General features: G+C 36.4%; 3 protein-coding genes across 4 annotated transcripts; 1 reads left to right on the top strand and 2 right to left on the bottom strand.

Moving 5' to 3' along the window:
• Positions 1-1,218: 1,218 nt before the first annotated feature.
• On the bottom strand, positions 1,219-3,090 carry LOC117613295. The gene is made up of 2 exons (XM_034341913.1): positions 2,268-3,090; positions 1,219-1,864 (listed from the first exon to the last, which is right to left on the bottom strand). Exons 1-2 carry the CDS (start codon positions 2,828-2,830, stop codon positions 1,450-1,452), a joined length of 978 nt encoding a protein of 325 aa, XP_034197804.1. The 5' UTR covers positions 2,831-3,090; the 3' UTR covers positions 1,219-1,449.
• Positions 3,091-4,890: 1,800 nt separating this feature from the next.
• Positions 4,891-9,066, top strand: LOC117634386 (ultraviolet-B receptor UVR8). Its single transcript, XM_034368483.1, is given in 9 exon segments — positions 4,891-5,301; positions 5,416-5,672; positions 6,204-6,205; positions 6,455-6,928; positions 7,177-7,335; positions 7,561-7,728; positions 7,989-8,120; positions 8,243-8,326; positions 8,573-9,066. Coding segments are annotated over 9 exon segments (1,914 nt in total). The 5' UTR covers positions 4,891-4,956; the 3' UTR covers positions 8,866-9,066.
• An 80-nt stretch (positions 9,067-9,146) lies between these two features.
• On the bottom strand, positions 9,147-12,671 carry LOC117634374 (protein PTST homolog 2, chloroplastic). 2 transcript variants are annotated; one of them, XM_034368463.1, is made up of 8 exons: positions 11,983-12,671; positions 11,380-11,536; positions 10,727-10,922; positions 10,409-10,635; positions 10,061-10,206; positions 9,837-9,984; positions 9,661-9,729; positions 9,147-9,556 (listed from the first exon to the last, which is right to left on the bottom strand). In XM_034368463.1, the coding sequence occupies exons 1-8, from the start codon at positions 12,558-12,560 to the stop codon at positions 9,461-9,463; spliced, it is 1,617 nt and encodes a 538-aa protein (XP_034224354.1). In that variant the 5' UTR covers positions 12,561-12,671; the 3' UTR covers positions 9,147-9,460. The 2 variants fall into 2 exon arrangements, with proteins under 2 accessions (XP_034224354.1, XP_034224362.1); XM_034368471.1 differs by having other exon boundaries at positions 10,061-10,149.
• Between the last annotated feature and the right edge of the window lie 6,968 nt (positions 12,672-19,639).

Below are 19,639 nucleotides of genomic sequence, written 5' to 3'. Positions count from 1 at the left end.
TGAGACAGCACTGTCAGCTCTTGATAATCCAACCAACCAACCTCACTCTCTCTGGGTCTGGGTGATGATGTCACACGTGTGCGGTCTCTTTCGTGGGTCCTACTAACCACGAGCCTACCCACACTTTCTTCTTCGTCAGCTGATTCGAAGAGTGTAGTATAGTAGCCTACCCAACCTCTCATGCGAAGTTTGATGAACATAATTGGACTTATTAATTAACATATTGTGTTTTACAAATGCCACTTAAAAGAGTGATTTATAAGGATTGATTTGAACTCAACTCCAATCTAATCTAAGTCAATTAGTCTACCAAACGAGGTCTAAATGTTGTTGTCCATAGCCCATAGTTAAAAATGGGCTTTGCCCTTCAGCTGAAAAAAGGAGAAACAAAAGGTGGGCTTTGCGCTAGTTTAATCCACTATATGAAAATGTGGGTCATTTCAGAACAAGAATTCTATAACGAGAGCCTTATAAGTGAGGCTATATCTCTTAACTGTTGGACATCAAATTGGTTAGCTGTTGGATCACATTGGTTAGCCTGATCCAATAGTTAAGAGATAGAAACTCACTTAAGGGCTATATATAAGGCTCTGACTCCACTTCAGAAAAGCTGAGAGGAATGAAATATCAGAAAAAAAACCATCCAATCTTAAGCCCAATAGGAAAAGACACCAAGATGGATCCCCCTTCCACAAAGCCAGCTAGACGAAACAAGACTAGATATCAAGAACTGGAGAGGATTTACAAACATATACTATTTCATAGTATCTCTACGAGAGCTTTTACAAGAGCATTCTTCAAAGGTGTTAGCCAGGACAATCGCTTCATTATCAGAAAGCAAATCCTTCTCCTTTGAAGCATATGTTAACAAGTTCATAATATCAGTACATTTGGAATTCTTTACCAATATTTGAAGAAATAGATTTAGAATAACAGAGGGGATAGAATGATATTCATGATTAAACATATCCCATGTAAATTTATTTGGAGAGCAGCATAGGTGAACCATCCATTGTGGTTTAACTAGCACAAACAAAATGAGAGACGTTCATCAAGTGACAAGAAAAACTTAATCCGACTGCAAGCACATTGCAGATCCAACATAACAACTCGGCTCTGTTGTTTGAAATGAGGAGGAGGACGCATTACTTTAATTACTCCAAACCATGACCAAACTAGGAACAAGATACATAGGTATGAGGTGTGACGATGCTACCCTAACCTCTTTGAGAGAGATTCATCTCGTATTGCTTCACATTCAGGTTTCAGAAATCACAAAGCTTTCATACATCTTCTACAGAAATGTTGTGTATTGAGTCAAAATATGCATTGATAGGGATAAACATGTAGAAAGTGAGTGAGTAGCAAAAGCATACAATCTCAAAATTCAAAGATCATCAGTTAACCCTTGCGAGGGATTGGATTACTTTAAGAATTTCCAATGTCATATCAGCTTGATGAGCTTAAAGACTTCCTAAGGTTCCGAAGGATGCTCCACATGAATGTGGATATAATGAAGAGGATAATACCAGTGATAATTGCATATTTGAGACCAAGGTTCACCAGCAAATTTACTAGAAGCCCAGCCAATACAACACCAACGAAATTTGCAGACACTGCTGCCCAGAATGGCATATCAAGAATGGAAGCTATGATGGCTCCTGTCCATGCCCCTGTTCCAGGGAAAGGCACAGCCACAAACAGCATCAGACCAAGCCATTGGAACTCCTCTACAGGGCCAGCTTTCTCTTTGGCTCTCACAAACAGTATGTCAAGGAACCGAGCTGCGGCCTTGTTCTTTCCAGCAAGGAAAGATGCAAATCTCTTCAAGTAAAGTATGATGAAGGGCACAGGAACCATGTTCCTACAGATACATAGTCCTAAACTTTGTTACTTCCTACAGATATATATAGTCCCAAACTTTGTTAATTTCATGAAAGAAAATTAAACTACTCTCCTGATCATCGCAAAATATACCTTGGACACAACAATGTAATACATAGGAGGGTAAAATACTGAAACTTGAAGCACCCTTTTGATCAAAATTGGGCAAAATACAAATAGGGCATTAGGAAAATACTGAATGAACGATGAATTGTTTAAAAGTAAAGTAGCCCATTGCTCTAATATCACCATAAGCAGGCATATTCTATCAAACAGATACAAAGGAACAGCGAAGGCAAAGTTGTAAAAGAGCATTGGTGAAAAAAAAATCCAACAAAATCAAGTGGAATATCAAAATACGGATACAGAGGGAAAAGACTAACCCCAGAACGGATAGAACGGTTAGCATAACAGGCTTGAGTTGCAGCCAGTAACCAACAGGAATAGCCCCACGAAGCTCAATCACAGGAAGCGTAGCCAGGGAAAATACCACAGCCTCATCAGGCCAGCCTGAGCCTCGAAGCGCACTCGCAATCTTCAGGCCAAAACTGGAGGCTCTAATGGAATCAGCAGCAGCAGCTGCTGCGGCATTAGCATCCCCAGAAGCTGCGAACAAAGCAAGGGACACAGAGGCCCAAACCAAAACCCAAAAGACAAATTTGACTGGCCGTTCCTCAAAGACTGGCAAAATATCATCTTTCTCATCTTTATCAAGAAACCCATGTGAAGAAACTCTTGTTGCAGCGTGAGAAAGGGGTGAATTTGCCAAAAGAGGGTTTAAAGGGGGCAAAGTTTGGAAATTTAAGTCTGCATTTGAATTGAATGGGGGTTGAATGCTATGGGCAATGGAGGGGCGGCCATGTTTTGGTGAAAATCTGAAGCGGGTCTTTCCAAGCGACAAATTTGATGTTAATGGTGATGTTGATGCTGATAAAAATAGAGCCATTGCAAATGGGAAGTTGGAGAATTGATGGGTTGTCAGCTCATGTTCTGTGTCTGATAGAAATTTTGTGAGCCGATGTGTTTGGGGCTTTCTGTTGTGGATTTGTGAATGGTAGTTTCACTGAAAATGTACTGTTTCCAAACCAGGTTTTCAAAGCACCCATCAAAATGTTGCAAAGTGGATGGAGACTATGAGCTGCTTTCGTTTAAAGTTCGGGTTTTTATAGTAAGATTTCGTGTATGGCTAAGGTTGAGATGAGCATTGAGGCTAAAACGGCATAAGACAACAAGTATGGAGGGATTACCAAGGTCTTGTTGGAGATGCGGTTACGATCTTTTGGAGTTATGGTAGGGTTAAAAATGTGAAGCAACAATAAAATGGTCCGTGAAGAGACTTGGTACTTGCCTTCATTTCTTTTAGGACATATTTACGTATTAATAATGGGTATGGGAGGAAAGGGAATGATTTTCATTCCTGACTTCTCCTGCGTTTACTTGCAATCAGAAATGAAAAAATAATTGAACTCTACCTCAAAATCCGTAATCACATCCCCTCAAAATTAGGTATCAGATCAACTAGGGGAGGTAGTCGATACAATTCCCATTCTTGTTTTCCCTTAACAACTTTCAAAAATACCTTACCACTTTACCATAATTCCAAAACACCCCAAACCCTAAAAAAAAAATTAAAAACTCATGTCAAGAAGTTCGAAGACACTCCAAGGTGTTATTGGAGTTTTTTTTTTTTTTTTTTTGAAATTGGCTCTGTACAAAGGTGCTATTAAAATTATCATTGAATTGGGCTCTTGCTGTTCATCTTGTTTAGCATATTGATTCCTCATGTTTACACCACCTTACTAGTTTGCTGTAGGATTAGTTTGGTCTCTTTAGCTAATTTGAGAATTATATGTGTTGTGGTGAAAATGTGCAGGGCATTTTAATAATCAAAGTGATTTGGATTTTGATTCATGAAAATTAGTAAACAATAACAATGGGAATCAACCTCATTCCTTTGCTAATTCCATATGTTTAGTAAACAACTTAATGTGAATGATTCTTTTCATACCGATTTAATACTTCCCCGATTTCTAAATTCTCTGATTCCTTACTTTCTCCATTACTAATACGTAAACATGCCCTTAAATCTTTTTTCTTGTCTCATTTCCCCTTCTTTGCAATTTACGGGAACAATAGATTCTTAGGAAGATGTTAAGAATTGGTGTACAAACCAAAACAAAGAGGCGAGGTTTTATTTATTTATTTTCTTTTGAGAAGAAGCGATTGAAAAGGGGGCGAGTTTTATGCCGTTGGAGTTGGCCAAGTGGTGATAGAGGAGGCTAATGTGTTAGAGTAATGATAGATTCACAGTTTGATTCACTCCCATACAAGAAGCAAAAAAGGACACTTACAAAAAAATAAAAGCAAAAAGGACACTTTAAAAAAAAAAAAAAAAGGGTAACTAAACACGAAAAAATACACCTATAACAAGGAGCACGATATACACGTCAAATTTAAATGTCTTCGCAACAATAAAAGGAATTTTTTTTTGTTTCGAACGCTATTTTCAAGAGAGATGTCAAATACCAAACATTAAATTTAAATTTGATGGCGGATGTGGCAATTTGACATCTTACACAGCTTTACACTTCACCCGATATCTCAAATTAAATTATTATTTTATTACATTATAGTGTTGATTTATTTTTAATTAAACAAAAGAAAATAAAAAATAATAAAATATTCATTTAACATCTTGCTTTTGAGATGTAAAAAATAACATATCAACCTCCAGCCTTCATTCCACATCAGTTTTGACACATCAGTTAGAGTGATGTTATTTCTAATGTTAAATGTTTATGTGACGCTTATGACACGTCGATTAGGGATGCTCTTAGACAATAGTGAGCGTTGTGTAACTTCTTTTTTCCCATTTTTGTGAACAAGTTTATTTTCTATTTTCAAAAGGAATGGTGGAATCCTTATTGAGTAAAGAGAAAATAGTCAACCCACATAAACAGTCAAACTCCGAACTCATATGATATCATATCAGTATATGAACGACAACCCGGGAATTGAAGTCGTACATCTACCAACACAACACAAGACCCCCAATTTTCTTCACCAAAAACCATGAGCCGGAAGAGAGACAAACCCTACTTCTCCCGCCACGTCCCCGCCTCCGCCTCCGGATGGAAACGCCGTCGCCCCCTGCCTCCTCATCCCGAGCCCGAACCAGAGCTCGACAAGCCAACTTACAAGCTGCCGCCACCGCCGGCTCTTGTCATTACAGGTCTCCCGCCAGACTGCTCCGTCCTAGACCTCAAGTCCCGGTTCGAAATATACGGAGCCATCTCTCGCATCCGCATTGACCGCGATGCGGTCGGCTACGTCACCTACCGCGCCACCGACTCGGCTGAAGCCGCCATTGCCGCCTCTCTCGACCCCTCCTTTGGCATTACCCTCGACTCTAAAAAGGTAATCTTTTTAAGTTTCCCTTCAATTGCCTACAGAAGCTTGCATTTTTCTTTTTTTTCTTTGTGGGTTTTCGAATTTTAGCAAAGTTGGTTGAAATTTGGGGTTTTGTTGCAGTTGCAGGTCCTTTGGGCAACAGACCCACTTGCCCAATGGAGGAAAGGTGTTGGAGTTGGTGCTGAAAACAGAGATTCTAGTAATGGGTCATCCTCAAATTCCAATCTTTTGAGGGCTGAGGTGCCTCTGAGGAGACATGGTAGAGGCAACAAGCTTGCTTCGGCTATAGTGAACCCCAGAGTTGCTGCTGCTGATGGTTCTTCAGCATTGGATGTGCCTGCCAAAGCCAGAGAAATCGTTGCTTATGATGACATTCTGTAACTTTCAAAGTCAGTTATTTGGAATTTGGAGGATTAGTTTGTAACATTAGCATTGGGTTTTGGTTTATATAGTTGGGAATGGAAGAATATGTTGGTATGGAGCTGCGGGAGTTAGATAGTTCAAACTTCAAAGTTGTATAAGTTATTTAGATAAAGGGTTGATGTTTTTATGTTTGGTCGTGAATCCAATGTTGCTTTTCTTTGGTTTCTGATTTTGTGTGTTGTTTTGTTTCCATGAATCAAGCAGCCATCTGTTGTGAATTTACTCTGTTTTTACTTCAACAATCTACTTGTTGTGACTTGTATTTGCGAATGGGACTGCATTTCTTTCAAACATGTTTGTGTTGGTTTTGATAACTTCATCACAAGTGGGTTGGATTGAGGCTGAATTTGAGATTCTCAGTTTTCCTTTGGAAGTTGAAGCTTCTTGGACTTTCAAGTGACACAGTAATGAAATATTGGGAAGAATAAATGAGACTCGTACCAAGTTTTCTTCTTGGACTTAACTACTCAATAAACAGGGGAAAGAAGTGAAGAATCTGAAAGTTCAGGTTCATCTTTTTCATCGTAAACAAAAGCCATCAAATGCTATACGGTTTACCAACTGAATAGAATCTACATGTCCAAGCCCAAAAATCTTGAGTCGGAGCCCAAAGAGCCCAAATGATGAGCATCTTAACAGACTTTACAGAAAGCAGAAGAAATTCCAGTGGAGTTGAAACTTGAAACTTAAAAGGGAAGAGCGGAGAGCATCGTAGTAATGGAAGAGAATGAAGAAGGGAAAATAGTAAAGCACGAAGAAGAAGAAGGGAAAATAGTAAAGCACGAAGAAGAAGAAGAAGAAGGAAGAGAGCAAGAGATATGGAGTTGGGGGGCAGGAACGGACGGGCAGCTGGGCACGGGCAGGCTGCAGGACGAGCTCCTCCCTCAGCTGCTTCACCTCACATCTCTCTCCTCCGCCGGACCCATCTCTTTCCTTGCCTGCGGCGGCGCTCATGTTCTTGCCTTGACCTCCGGTTTCTTCCTTTCTTTCATCTAATATTATAAACAGTCTTCTTTTTTTCTTTCTTGGGAACCAAAAAATCTGACCCCTTTTGCAGGTGGGAAGGTACTGACATGGGGAAGAGGCACGTCTGGTCAACTGGGTCATTCTGATACGGTCAATAGTCCACATCCCAAGCTTGTTATGTCTTTGAACAACTACCTCATTACTCATGTTTCTGCTGGTTGGAACCACTCTGGTTTCGTTTCAGGTATATTCAGGCAGTTGATGTTACAATCTGTGCTGATATTTTTATGCTTGTTTGTATCCGTATTATTAGCATAAAAAACCAATTTTAGAGTTCCCCCTACTTCAATTTTTCTGCTTTTACTGCTTTTGCTGCTTTGGCACTGTCTGTGTCAATATATCTGGTTCTGGTGTGTTTAATTGGAAGACAACTTGAAGTATGGGGCTTACTCAACTCTTTTCTGGTTTTGGTCTTTACTTGGTTGTTTTCAGATACAGGGGCTCTTTTTACATGTGGAGACGGCACATTTGGTCAGCTCGGGCATGGCGATTACAGGTTACATTGCTATCCTGTCGAAGTCTCCTTCTTTGCTAGTAAGCACGTGGAACAGATAGCATGTGGAATGCGCCATTCCCTTGTTTTGCTGAGAGGTAATTGCAAGGATGATCTTGTATGTTTCTGGCAGATGCAATGCTTTAATGTAGAGATGCCGTTTTATTTGGATGTATAAGCTCCGTGGCATGCTTGTATTACAAGATAAAGCATTTCCTTCAGTCAATATAGCCCATTTGTCCTAGTGTATATGATGTGTGAAGTGTATGCCTAATCATTACCATCCAGCTTAAGTTTCCACAACCAAGATTAATATAGTGCAGGTGGTTCAGGAGATGAAGTTTATGGGTTTGGTTCTGGGAAGCGTGGTCAACTGGGTATCGCCAAGGATAAAATCAATTTAGTTAGTCTTCCTGAACGAAGTTGTGGATTTGAAGGTGTAAAGATCGCTAGCATCACTGCAAATGGAGATCATAGTGCAGCATTATCTGGTGAGTCCAGAAAATTTTCATTTTTTCTTGATTTGGCCATTAAAGCAGATCACATTGCTTGTAAGATAGATGTCTTGAACTGTAGCTTTAAAACGATCCAGTCCATGTAAGAGATAAGAACTTTCAATGCTAGTCATGGTCCACAGTTTTCACGTAGTAAAGAAGCTTGTGAAGCCTAGCGCAAGTACCGATGGAAACACTAGTTGCCTCAGTGAATTGTTTTCCTGATTGTCGTTTTCTTTTCTTGCCTATTACCTTAGCTGATGGGCATTTGTACACTTGGGGAAGAGGGTTTGGCGACACTTTAAGTGCTAAAACGCCACAGCGTTTACCTACATCATTCTGCTTTACCAAAATTGCTCTTGGATGGAATCATGCTTTAGTTTTAACTGGTATGTGCATTTATTTCATGTTTTAACCAGTTCTGTTTATTCATTTATTTATTAAATTTCTTCATTTTCCCTGGTGAAACGATATCGTGTTGTTAAATAGCAGCCTTGGATATCTTAAACAGGTGGAGAGGTTTTTATGTTTGGTGGAAATCACCATGGAGTCCTTAGTAATCCTGATAAAATGACTCCAGTCAAGCACTCAGCCGGTAATGCATCTAATTTAGTCTACAAAGTAACATGTATTTATTAAAACTCTTTCACAAAGTAACATGTATTTATTAAGTGATAATTAACTGTTCCATACACTACTTGCCCTTGAAAAAGGAAACTGGATTTTTCTGGTAAGTTAAATGGGCAGGCGCAGACAACTGCAGTTGATTATATCTGAATGATCATCGTGGTCAAATTGTGATTTCTGCTGATTACATGTGTGGTTCTTTGAACATTGGCAGATTCAAGAGCAGTTGTCCTGGAGAAAGTCCCTGGGCTTGAAGGGAGTAGAACTCTGCACATTGCAGCTGGAGCTGAGCACTCTGCTATTGTAACAGAGAATGGGGTACTTAAGACATGGGGATGGGGTGAACATGGTCAGCTTGGCTTGGGAAATATAAGTGATCAAACGAGTCCTCAAGAAGTGAGTCTCAGCCACAAATTTTGGAAAGAAGCCGGCTTAATTGAGATTTACTGTGGCAGTGGTTTTACAATTGCAATAAGAACTTTGTGTCGCCCTTCTCAGGCTGGTTAACCCTATTTACGGATGCTGACTGAAATGGACACCAATATAAATTGATTTTTCCTCAAGGAGTTGAACTTGTGGCACCAAGAGAGCAAGTACAATCATATTACCGGAGCTTTATCTGTTTCATGTTGTGTAAATATTTGTTTTACAGGTTGTGGTATTTGGACAATAACTTTCTTATACAACAGAGAATTTTAGCTTTGCTTCCTTTGGGCTTGTTAATTAAGCTACAAACAAGAAAACAAAAAAGCTGCGAACTTCAAATTAAGTTTGTCCTTAAGGAATCAAACCCAAAGTTGTATTCCAGAGATCGGTCTTCCGGTCATAATTAAGAACATTTCCTGAAAAAAAAAAAATCTCATTGAATCAATTACCACAAATGTATAATTTGGGTTTTACATGAATTAGAAAGCAGGCACCCAATGGTATTACATATGAATCCTGACAAAAGAATCACATCAGTTAAAATCTACAACCTACTCCACCTATGATACAAGAGGAAAAAAAAGAAGAAGAGGGGGGACGCTCGCTGAAACAACTGTTGCTTGCGCTAAATTCATCATTAGAATATCTTGTTATGCTTGCCGGGCTCTTCTGTGTCTTACGTTATGATCAGGACATTGTTTTCGTATCCACTGTTGTGAACAATAGGGCGCAGGGGATCAATCCGCCATTCACCATCAACAATAAATTTGATCTGAAATGCAAGGTGAAACTGGTCAGACAATCACAATACTCAATGGCCCCCCAACGATGTAAAACACTAAAAGTACGACCAGAAAATAACAAAACTGAGCTAACCTCATATCTGCCCGGATACAACCTAAGGCACAAAGAGAAGATTCCTGTACTGGACTTTTCCATCTTTCTCTGTAACCGGTCACCGCAAATAACAACATTGGTAATGTTAACTGAGGAGAACGGACATTCGCTAATATTAATTCAACCTAACTGATCAATTCAAGAAGAGATCATACCTGGGTGGTCCAACCATCATATGATCCAGCAATGAGCACTTCTGAGGCTGAATTTGGCCAAACTATGTAAGCAGTACGAAGAAGTTGTACGGCTCTACGAGCATCATTTATCCTTCTCTGTTTCTCCTCCACAGTCTTTTGCGCTGCACTGGCATGGGTGGGCAAGATGTCAATTGTAAAGCAAGTTACATTCTTGTTTTTAAATTAACAGAACATGTGCATACATTATTGCCAGTGCCATCTTTCCTTCTAAAACAGCCAACTTTGCACGTGTCGAACGCAATTTGTCCTGGGCATGCATAATCTCATTTTCCTGAAACTCCCAGGCATCAGAAAGCTTCCGAAAATCATCAGAGGAGCTTTCATGAACCTAATGAAAAATATAAAATGGATATAATATAATTCCCAAATCCTCCAAAAACACAATCACAGTATGAAAATGCTTCCCAAGAGAACCTGAATGCAAACAGAACTTGAAGACCATAGATGAAATTGAACATATTGGTAAAACTTTTGAGTCAAAATTTCAAAGTAGTCATGCAAATTCATATAATCAAGACTGATCTACCCACCTGTGAAGCAGCTTCATCAGATCTATTCCTCAATGAACGAAGTGCAGAGGAGAGCTCTGATTCAAGGTACTTAATGTGATCACGTATTTGCTTGTGACTGATCTCTTCCTGATGAGAATTCAGTTTATTCCCTTGATCAGGTTCATTAACACCCTCTCTTAATTGAAATATTTCTTCTCTTGAAACATCCTCTGGCCCTCTCATTTTATCATAAGAAATTTCAGCAGCTGAACATTACATCAACGTCAAAAGGTCATTTTAACCAAACTATCTAACCATAGAGCCGCTGAAAAGTGAAAACAAGTAAATATAAAATACCTTCAAAACCCTGATCTGAAAATCCAGCCCTCTGGATGCTCCAAGTTCTCCACATTTCTGGTCTTGGTGATTCTGCTAGGACATCAATGTCTGAAAGAGATCTGTTGTGGTTAGGCTTGTCTCTTGAATCATTAAGAATGGCTTTTTTGGGGTTCAATGATGCAGGTCTGCTGCTTCTAATAAGGCCAGCAACTGTCTTTTACAATGTAACAAGCATCACACGTTATGTTTTAGAAGTTCTACATGCAAAGAATTTAATCACATCAAACTCTTAAAAATAAATTACTTTCATGAGATGCTGTAATAATGATGACTGGCATTCATGAGAGTTCAAACATAATTGTTATCATCTCTTTCAAGTTTCAATGGTATGAACAACTTGATATTGGAAAAACCAAAATATAGTTTTGGTTTCACTAACATATGCTGATAAATTAAAATTTAATTTTATCTTAGATATACGAAATCACAAAGGAAGATACAAAAAATGCAATTCAATTCTAAGAATTTAATACCATCTAACCACCATAAAGGTATATAGAAGTATGTGTTAAGTGAACAAGGGAAAAATTAGAGCTTTGCATAATGTTTTCCCCTAAACTATCACCTCACCAAAAGACACAAACAATGTTAAAATAATATAACAAACTTACCGCATCAGTTGAGATTTCGGGAAACTTGTAAGTACTTGGGAAGAAAACATCGTCTTCTTTTTCTTTCAAATTAAATCCAAACGTCAAATTTCTCTGTTTCTCCAATCGATTCAATATTCCCTCGATTCCAGTATCATCCTCTGTTGTAGCAGCTTCTCTACACATATAAAAGAAAAACATTTTAGTTGATTCCCATTCCCAAATAACTAATGTTTGATATAATCACTGAAAATGGGGAATCAATGAACAGTGGAAATCTTGTCCTATGCAATGCAGTTTTTATTTTAGTTAATCAAATCTCGTTATCTCATCATGGAGAGAGAGAGAGAGAGAGAGAGAGAGAGAGAGAGAGAGAGAATCAAGGCTTGAGTTCTTATAACAGTATGGGGTCAATAAGGTTCCATTATCTATTCATTCCCAGTTGATTTTTCAAAACCTAAGCAAGCCATCGCTGCAGATGTCATCACGGTTAATGGAAGTAGAAGTAAAACTCTAAGTCAATCTCTTGGTCCTCGATAAAGATATAGAAAACGAATACAAAAATTTACCAGCGACTAATTCAAATCTAAAATTTCAACAAGTTCGTTTTAATAGAATCCTCACAGTGATCTACCAGACGACGACGCTGCTTGAGAAGAATCATCAAAAAACGAAGAAACCATGCCTGAAGCCCCAATTAGACTGCCACTCGAAGCACTGCTCTCGCCTTCTTTAGCCACTATCGAATCCCACTGCCTAAAATTACTATCTTGAGCTCCTTCTTCTTCTTCCAAATCCCAACCCAACGAAAGCCAACCACCTTTCCTCGCAATAGCATCAACCAAATCCTCTCTCCCAGATTCAAGAAGCTCCTTCTTGCTCGGAAAAGCCCCAGGCTTCTTGGAGCTCTTCATGAACTCCAAAATCTCAGTTTCCAAGGTGAAATCCCCCTCTCTATCCCAATCTTTACATCGCCTCACAAACCCAGAACACGCTCCTTTCTTAAACTCTGAAAACCCTAAACACAAAGAACATCCGCTTTCTCTAACCGAAACGAAGCTCATCGCCTTCAGACGCTGCTGCCTCCTTGCGGTTCTTGAATTAACGACGTAGAGAATCGAAGGAAATGCGTGAGGGGTGAAATTCGGGAAGGAGTAGGGCGAGACGAGCAAGTGGGTCGCAGCGGTGGTGGAGGAGAGCATGGCTCAGGCATTTCGACGAACACTTGGAGCGCAAGGCGAAATGGTATTATGCGTAGTACGCTCTAATGGAAAAGGGAGCGCGAGGGAGCCAAGCAACGAACAAAACCACTGAAAAGCGTAAACCAGCATTAAATGCGAAACTTCCCTTTTAAACAAAAATACAACTGTGTACTTACTGATTACTGTGGGACCGTACGTTTTGACTGTTTATTAAGGGCATGTTTGGATCTGAAGGATAAGGTGGAACAAGGATAAAATAGAATAGGCTTATTACTGGTTCCAACCAAACCTCTTCCATGTTTTGGGCTTATTACAATTCGTTTTCTTTTGGTTTTTTGTTTTTGACAAAACGATATCTTAACTACTTTAATATATATATATATATATATATATAGAGTTTTCATTGAAGGATCCCTCAAATAAGTTTATTTGAGGGACACCACTTGTAGGCCCCACTCCGGATTGTATTTCACTAATCCAAACTGTCTATTTTGTAGATACTCATTCAAAGATCATATCTACAAAAAATCACTTGAATCCGATATCATTTGACCACTCAATTAAGTTATTGAAATTTTAGCATTTTCTTGAAGCACCGTGTTCATTGATTTTGTAAGACACAATTGGATGTCGAAACGGTTTCTGATTTGTCTAATTTTTTTTGTAAGGATGATCTATGAATGAAGACCTAAAAAATAGATGGTTTGGATCATTGAAAAAAAAATTGTATGGTACTCTAAAGGGCGTCCTTTTATTTGAGGGATCCCTCAATAGAATGGGACTGATATATATATATATATATAAGGAGAGGGATATGAAGCAGATGGTAGCAAGAGTAATAAACTACGGTCCTCAAGGTAAATAAGCAGATGGGATGCCTAGGACAAAACAGTTGCCTAAAACTCCAGAGCACTATTTTTGATGCATAAGAGCCAAAGGTCCAACAATGCTTCATCAGGGAAAAGTAAAATGGGAGATTCACTATTATATTTAATATAAGAGCTTAAATTATGGAAAAAAAAAATTATGTGAAATGGACTTTAGAAACACACACAAAGTCCATTTATAACATAACAAAGAGACTTTAAAGTTCCTATAAATTATAAAATTGTCATCGATTTCTTAAAACAAGTCCAACCAAAACCTCATAAAAAATATCTTCCAATTCGCATATATAAAGTGTAATAACCTTATACCTAGAACTACTGTAGAATATGATGTTTTAATTAATTTAGGGTTAAATACCTTTTTGGTCATTGAGTTTTACATGAAAATTCAATTTGGTCACTGATAATTTTTTTAGCCAAATTAGTCATTGTGTTTCCCAAAGTTTACAATTTATAGACATTTCGCTATCTTCCGTTAAGTGCAGTTTTTATTTTTATTTTTTTCTAAGATGCACGTTCATTCTTCTTCATCTAACTCAACGAGTTAGAGTATATTGTGCTATTAGGGTTTAACAAATTGGGAGAAATCTTGGGTTGAAATCAAAATTGTGAGGTATAAGGTCACAAATTGGATGTTATATTGAAGCCTGAATCGAGCGTGAGAACCGTATTGTGACTTCAGATGGCAAGGAGACGTAATAAAGGTGATAGAGCAAGAGCACCAAAATATATTGGTAAGTTGTTGATTTCATTTCAATTTGGTTTGGCCTTTTTATTTTCCTTATACATCACAATTTTGATTTCAACCCAAGATTTCCCTGAATTATTAAACCCTAATAGCACAATATACCCTAACTCATTGAATTAGAGGGAGAAGACTGAAGGTGCTTTCTAAAAAATAAAAATAGAAACTGCACTTAACGGAAGATAACTAAATGTCTATAAATTATAAACTTTGGGAAACATAGTGACCAATTTGGCTAAATATTTTTCTCAGTGACCAAATTGAATTTTCGTGTAAAACCTAGTGACCGAAAAGTATTTAACCCATTACTTTAAGGTGCAAAAAGAAATTTGAAATTCAAATTACGGTTTTAATTCTTTTTGTTTTAAAGTGTTATGGCAATGTCCTAACAATAAGTGAAAGAGATTTATCTCTATCATTAACTTGTTTATGTGCTATGTATGTTCATCTAATATATTTTTCATATAATTTGTTGAATGTAGAAATTCATTTCTATATATTGGATAGATTTGCAATTTTAAATGAAAATGATCAAAATGCCCTTATATGGGTCATTATTTCATTTATATCTTATATGTTTTGTTTCTGAGAGTTGTTAGGTGAAATTACAAAAATGCCCTTATACGTATTTTGTTTTTCTACACATATAACATATCTTTGTGCTTCTAAATTTTCTAAAAACAATGTTCTTATTCATAAGATGATTTTTTTAGAATTTAGTCAATTTAGTTTGAAATATTTGAATTTGTGTGTGAAATTACCAAAATGTCCCTGTATGTATTTTTAAAGAAAGAAAATGAAAATAAGTTTTTGTTTAATAATAGATCATCAAAATTTTAAAACGCGAGGTAAGCCTCCAACTGCACATAGGGCATTCAAAATATCTCAAACACTCAATTGCAAAGCTTTAAACACCTCACTTGGCCTTTAACCATACATAGTAACCAAGTAACTTTGAGAGAAACTCAAGTTCATTTCCAACTAGTTCTTAGCAAGGTCTAAAATATCGATGGTTTTGAAAATATCGGTAGCCCAAAAACACGGAAATACCAGGATATTATTGAACTAAACATGTTGAGATGGATAGACATTTCATCAAAGAAAAAATTGAGAACAAGATCATCTGTCTACCTTTTGTAAAATTAGAATATCAGTTAACGGATGTCTTTAAAAAAGCTGTTTGTGGACGAGTGTTTTATGCCTCACTTACCAAGTTGGGAATTGGTGACGTGTATGCACCAACTTAAGAAGGAGTGTTAATGTGAGTTAACCTACTAAATTAAGGAGATTTATTTCCTAATTAATTAGGTGATTTACTTTCTTGTTTCATATAGTTAACACATCCTTGTATATTTAGGAGATATTCTCCTAATTAATTACTGTATCTATTTCCATATAAAGCACCCTTATAAACTCCTATATATTTCCTTATAGAGAAGAATATAATTAACCTAAAGATTTCAAACCATATTCATATTTAAACAAAATCTACATCGTGTATAATGAAACCATAATAGCTGTTAAAGACTGGCAAACTATTGACCCAAAAAAAAAAAAAAAAAGGGCAAACGGACTAAGGAGGCTGTCACAATGCCTTAATCAACCAACCAAATTTATATTTGTCCATCCATCTCTTTTTTTTGTTTTTACTTTCAATGGATAGATGAGAAATCGAATACATAACGTCTTTTGAAAGAAAAAGAACTACATTAGATCAAAGGACAAACTACATAAAAACCCATAAACTATAGGGTCATTTTCAAGTTCATATCAAATTTTAGAGACATTTACGAATACATACTCAAACTCCTGAAAAACTTACAAATTGCCCCATCCGTTACACAAACCATTAGTTAATTTGTTAAATGCTTAATTGTCAAATGTATGACCCATTTTTTTAATGAATGGACTTCTATGTAGACAAAAAAATAATAATAAAAAATTCTTTATTTTCAAAAAATTAAAATCATTAAAATTTAAAAATAAAAAAGAGATGGATGGAGCACAATATAATCTCCTCTGTCTCTCTCTCTTGGACCTCCACTAGCCCAGTCACAAAGTCATAGCCCATTGGTAGCCAGCAACCAGTAGTGGAGTTCCATGCTCAGGAACAATCCAATCTCATTGACTAAAGATGCATCCTTATCAATCAATTGCTTAAAGCCTTCAACATCATTATCAAAAGCAAATGTCAAAATCTCAGATCTGGGAGGAAAATGGGCACTGGAATCGCAGAGGTCTTCTCTCCGTTGGGGTGAGGTGGCTATTGGGGTCGGGGAAGTTCAGAGGGGAGAGAGAGAGAGAGAGAGAGAGAGAACAAGAGTGAGAGAAGGGGGTCAGGGTTGCGCTTGTGGTGCTGTGAGGAAGATGATGGCTGCGACGGAGGGGGAGGGGGGTGTGTGGGGGGTGTTGGTGGGGCAGAGACGTAGAGGCTGGGAAGGGTTGGGCAAGGCAAGGTCGTGGTGAGGTTGGCTGGGTTGGGAAGAGAGGGGGCGAGAGATTTTCATTATTTATTTATTTATTTAATATAATATAATTTTTTTTAATATTTGAAAAAATAATAGAATTGTTTATTATATATTTTGGCCACATGGAATCCATGTCATAAAAAATTGAGGGTTACATTAGCCACATCAGCATTTAACAAATTAACTAACGATTTGATTAACAGAGGGGGTTAAATTGTACGGTTTCCTTGAGTTTGAGTATATACTGGTAAATGTCTCTAAAAGTGAATATAAACTTGAAAATGACCCTATAATTTAGAAAATTTTATGTAATTTGTCCTAGATCATATGCTAGTTGATCCCGGTGGCTTACTTGAATTCAAATAGAATCATCCCCAGTTAAAGGGTCTGCCAAAAAGGAAGTGGAGATCAAATATGAAATGAAAAATAAACTAATATCACAACACATGATATCTACAATTTGAAGCCTTTGGATAGAATAATGCTATTCTCACCACATTTTTATACCACAATTGTATATCACCTTATGTGTCAGCTTAGGTGTTATTGCCATGTCAATTAAATAGCCAGCTATACTAAAATTTCTTTTTAATTTTCAAAATGTAATTATGTTACTCAGAACTTATCACCTCTTCTTACTTACCCTCTCTCTCCCACCAACCCATCCATCAGAGGAGATTTTCACATCTAGAATAGAGGGAAGAGAAGATCTGAACTAGAGAAGTTGAGGAATTCAGATGGAAACAATAGAAAGTATCTTTCTTAATTCAAGGTAGGGCCATTGTTTTGAATGGAGCCCTTTGAGACTTCCCAGGAGTTGTCCACTTTACTTTGGTTCGTAACAATTGATTAATAAAATTTAGACGGGTTTGTCCAATACAGGTCCCTACAATTTTTATTTCCTAAACATATATCCATCATTCTATAAATCTATGTGTAAAACTCAATTTCAAACGTAAATGACCAGTAGGATATAAGAGGTCATAGTATTCATATGTTTTTACATCCTTGCCATTAGACTTCATATTTTATTTATAATTTATTCCAAACATTTCATTAACTGCCATAATTGTAATTAAAACTCCCTATTAATAGCATATCAATCACCCCATTTCTTTTGGTTGCCATTCCCTCTAACATATGGCCCTTAAAATTGCAAAAACAAAAAAAAATGTAAATTACATATCCAATAATGTACATATGAAAAATATAAATATAAATATATATGTATAAAAATATAGGTATATTATTTACCAAAAAAAATAACAAAAATAGGTCAATTACTTTGTAATTGAAATTTCCGTACATTTTTCATAAATTAAAAATAGGTACACAATAACTTATAGAAAATAGGTACATTATTTAGAAGAAAAAATAAGTTCATTATACTAGGTAAATTGTTTTACTAGGTACATTATTAGAGAAAAAAATAGGTTCATTATACTAGGTAAATTATTTTACTAGGTACATTATTAGAGAAAAAAAAAAAGGTACATTATTTTGAGAGAAAAAATAGGCTCATTTAAAAAAAAATTGTTTTCATAAAACAAACAATAAAAAGATGATCAAATTATTTTTCATAAAACAAGTAATAAAGAAAAAAAACAGGTACAATATTTGGAGAAAAAATGGGTTCATTAAAATTTTTTTTAAAAACAAAACAATAAATAGATTATCAAATTATTTTTCAACATAATTAGAATGTACAATATTATTCATTAAACTATAATAAAAAAGAATACTGGTCGTATAATTCATAAAAAGAAAACAACATTAATTCCTAAATTTAATATTGAATTTAAATTATTAATACTTTAAATAGATTACTAGTCGTAATTCATAGAAGGAAAATACCATTCATTCAAAAATAGATTACTAGTCGTAAAATAGATTACTAATACTTTAATGTGGAATTTAATATTTAATTTCAAGTAAGTTTCTAAATTAGTTCCTACATCCATTACAACTATTTGGAGATATTTCCAAATTGAACAGGTGTCATTAGTTACACCTCCCATAACACATTAACTTATAAATATGGGTAGTTTTGGAATCCTAAAAATACAATAAATCAGATTTTAAGTTATATTAGGTAACTTGCTTAGTTGGATCCTAGTCATCGGGTATTATTTGAAAAAAAATTGGGTATTTTAAATAGAAAACTAAAGGAAAGGGTTGTAGGTGATTTAAAATGAATTTTATGGGTCTGAGCTCAATTACTTATTTAGATCTCTTTTGGTTCGTATCAATATATTGAAATCTGGATTGTTGTTTGTGTGCCGAAGATGGAGGGAGTGGAGTGTAGTTGGAGCGGCTGTGGAGAGGCAAGCGTCAAACCCTAGGGTATTTTCTCGGTAGTTTTTGTTTTTGTTTTTTAATTTTTTGTTAATTAAAAAAAATAATAATTCAAATCACCTTAAATGATTGTAAACATGAATTTCCTGCGACTAATAAGACAAGAACATGTGTACAAAATAATATTTGTATTTATGAAATTTAGGGTTACAATCTCTGTATTGAATCCTCTGATTCGATCTCCAAAGTGTTTAAAGAAAATTTGTGTTTGATACAAGGGTCGTAGAGACTTGATCTTGATCAAACGGGTAGCATGAAGCTTGTTTGGTGTTTGGGATTTTTCTATGGGGAAGGAACCGGCACGTATTTGTTGTGCTTGGTGGCTCTTCTAAAGTAGGGTGAAGAATGCAGAGAGTTTTCTGTTTCTTCTGAGTGCTAGGTTTTTTTCTCTCTGACCCCTCTTTCGTCTTGAGGCCTCCTATTTATAAGCTATTGTAGGATGCTTGACCTAAATAACTTTCCCTATTTAAAACCCTGTTTTATGGGATTTTGATTTGATTTAAATTAATTCCCATAATATGACAATTTAACCAGATTATCTTCAATTGATTGACCTGATTAATATTTGATTTAAATCAAAGTCAATCACAGAAGATTCTTTCCCTTAATTTTGTCTTCATCTTG

Source organism: Prunus dulcis, chromosome 1 (genome assembly GCF_902201215.1).
Source record: "Prunus dulcis chromosome 1, ALMONDv2, whole genome shotgun sequence".
In the NCBI taxonomy this organism is placed as follows: Eukaryota; Viridiplantae; Streptophyta; class Magnoliopsida; order Rosales; family Rosaceae; genus Prunus; species Prunus dulcis.
Note: the sequence above shows the minus strand (reverse complement) of the source record. Positions and strands in the feature narration are given on the sequence as shown.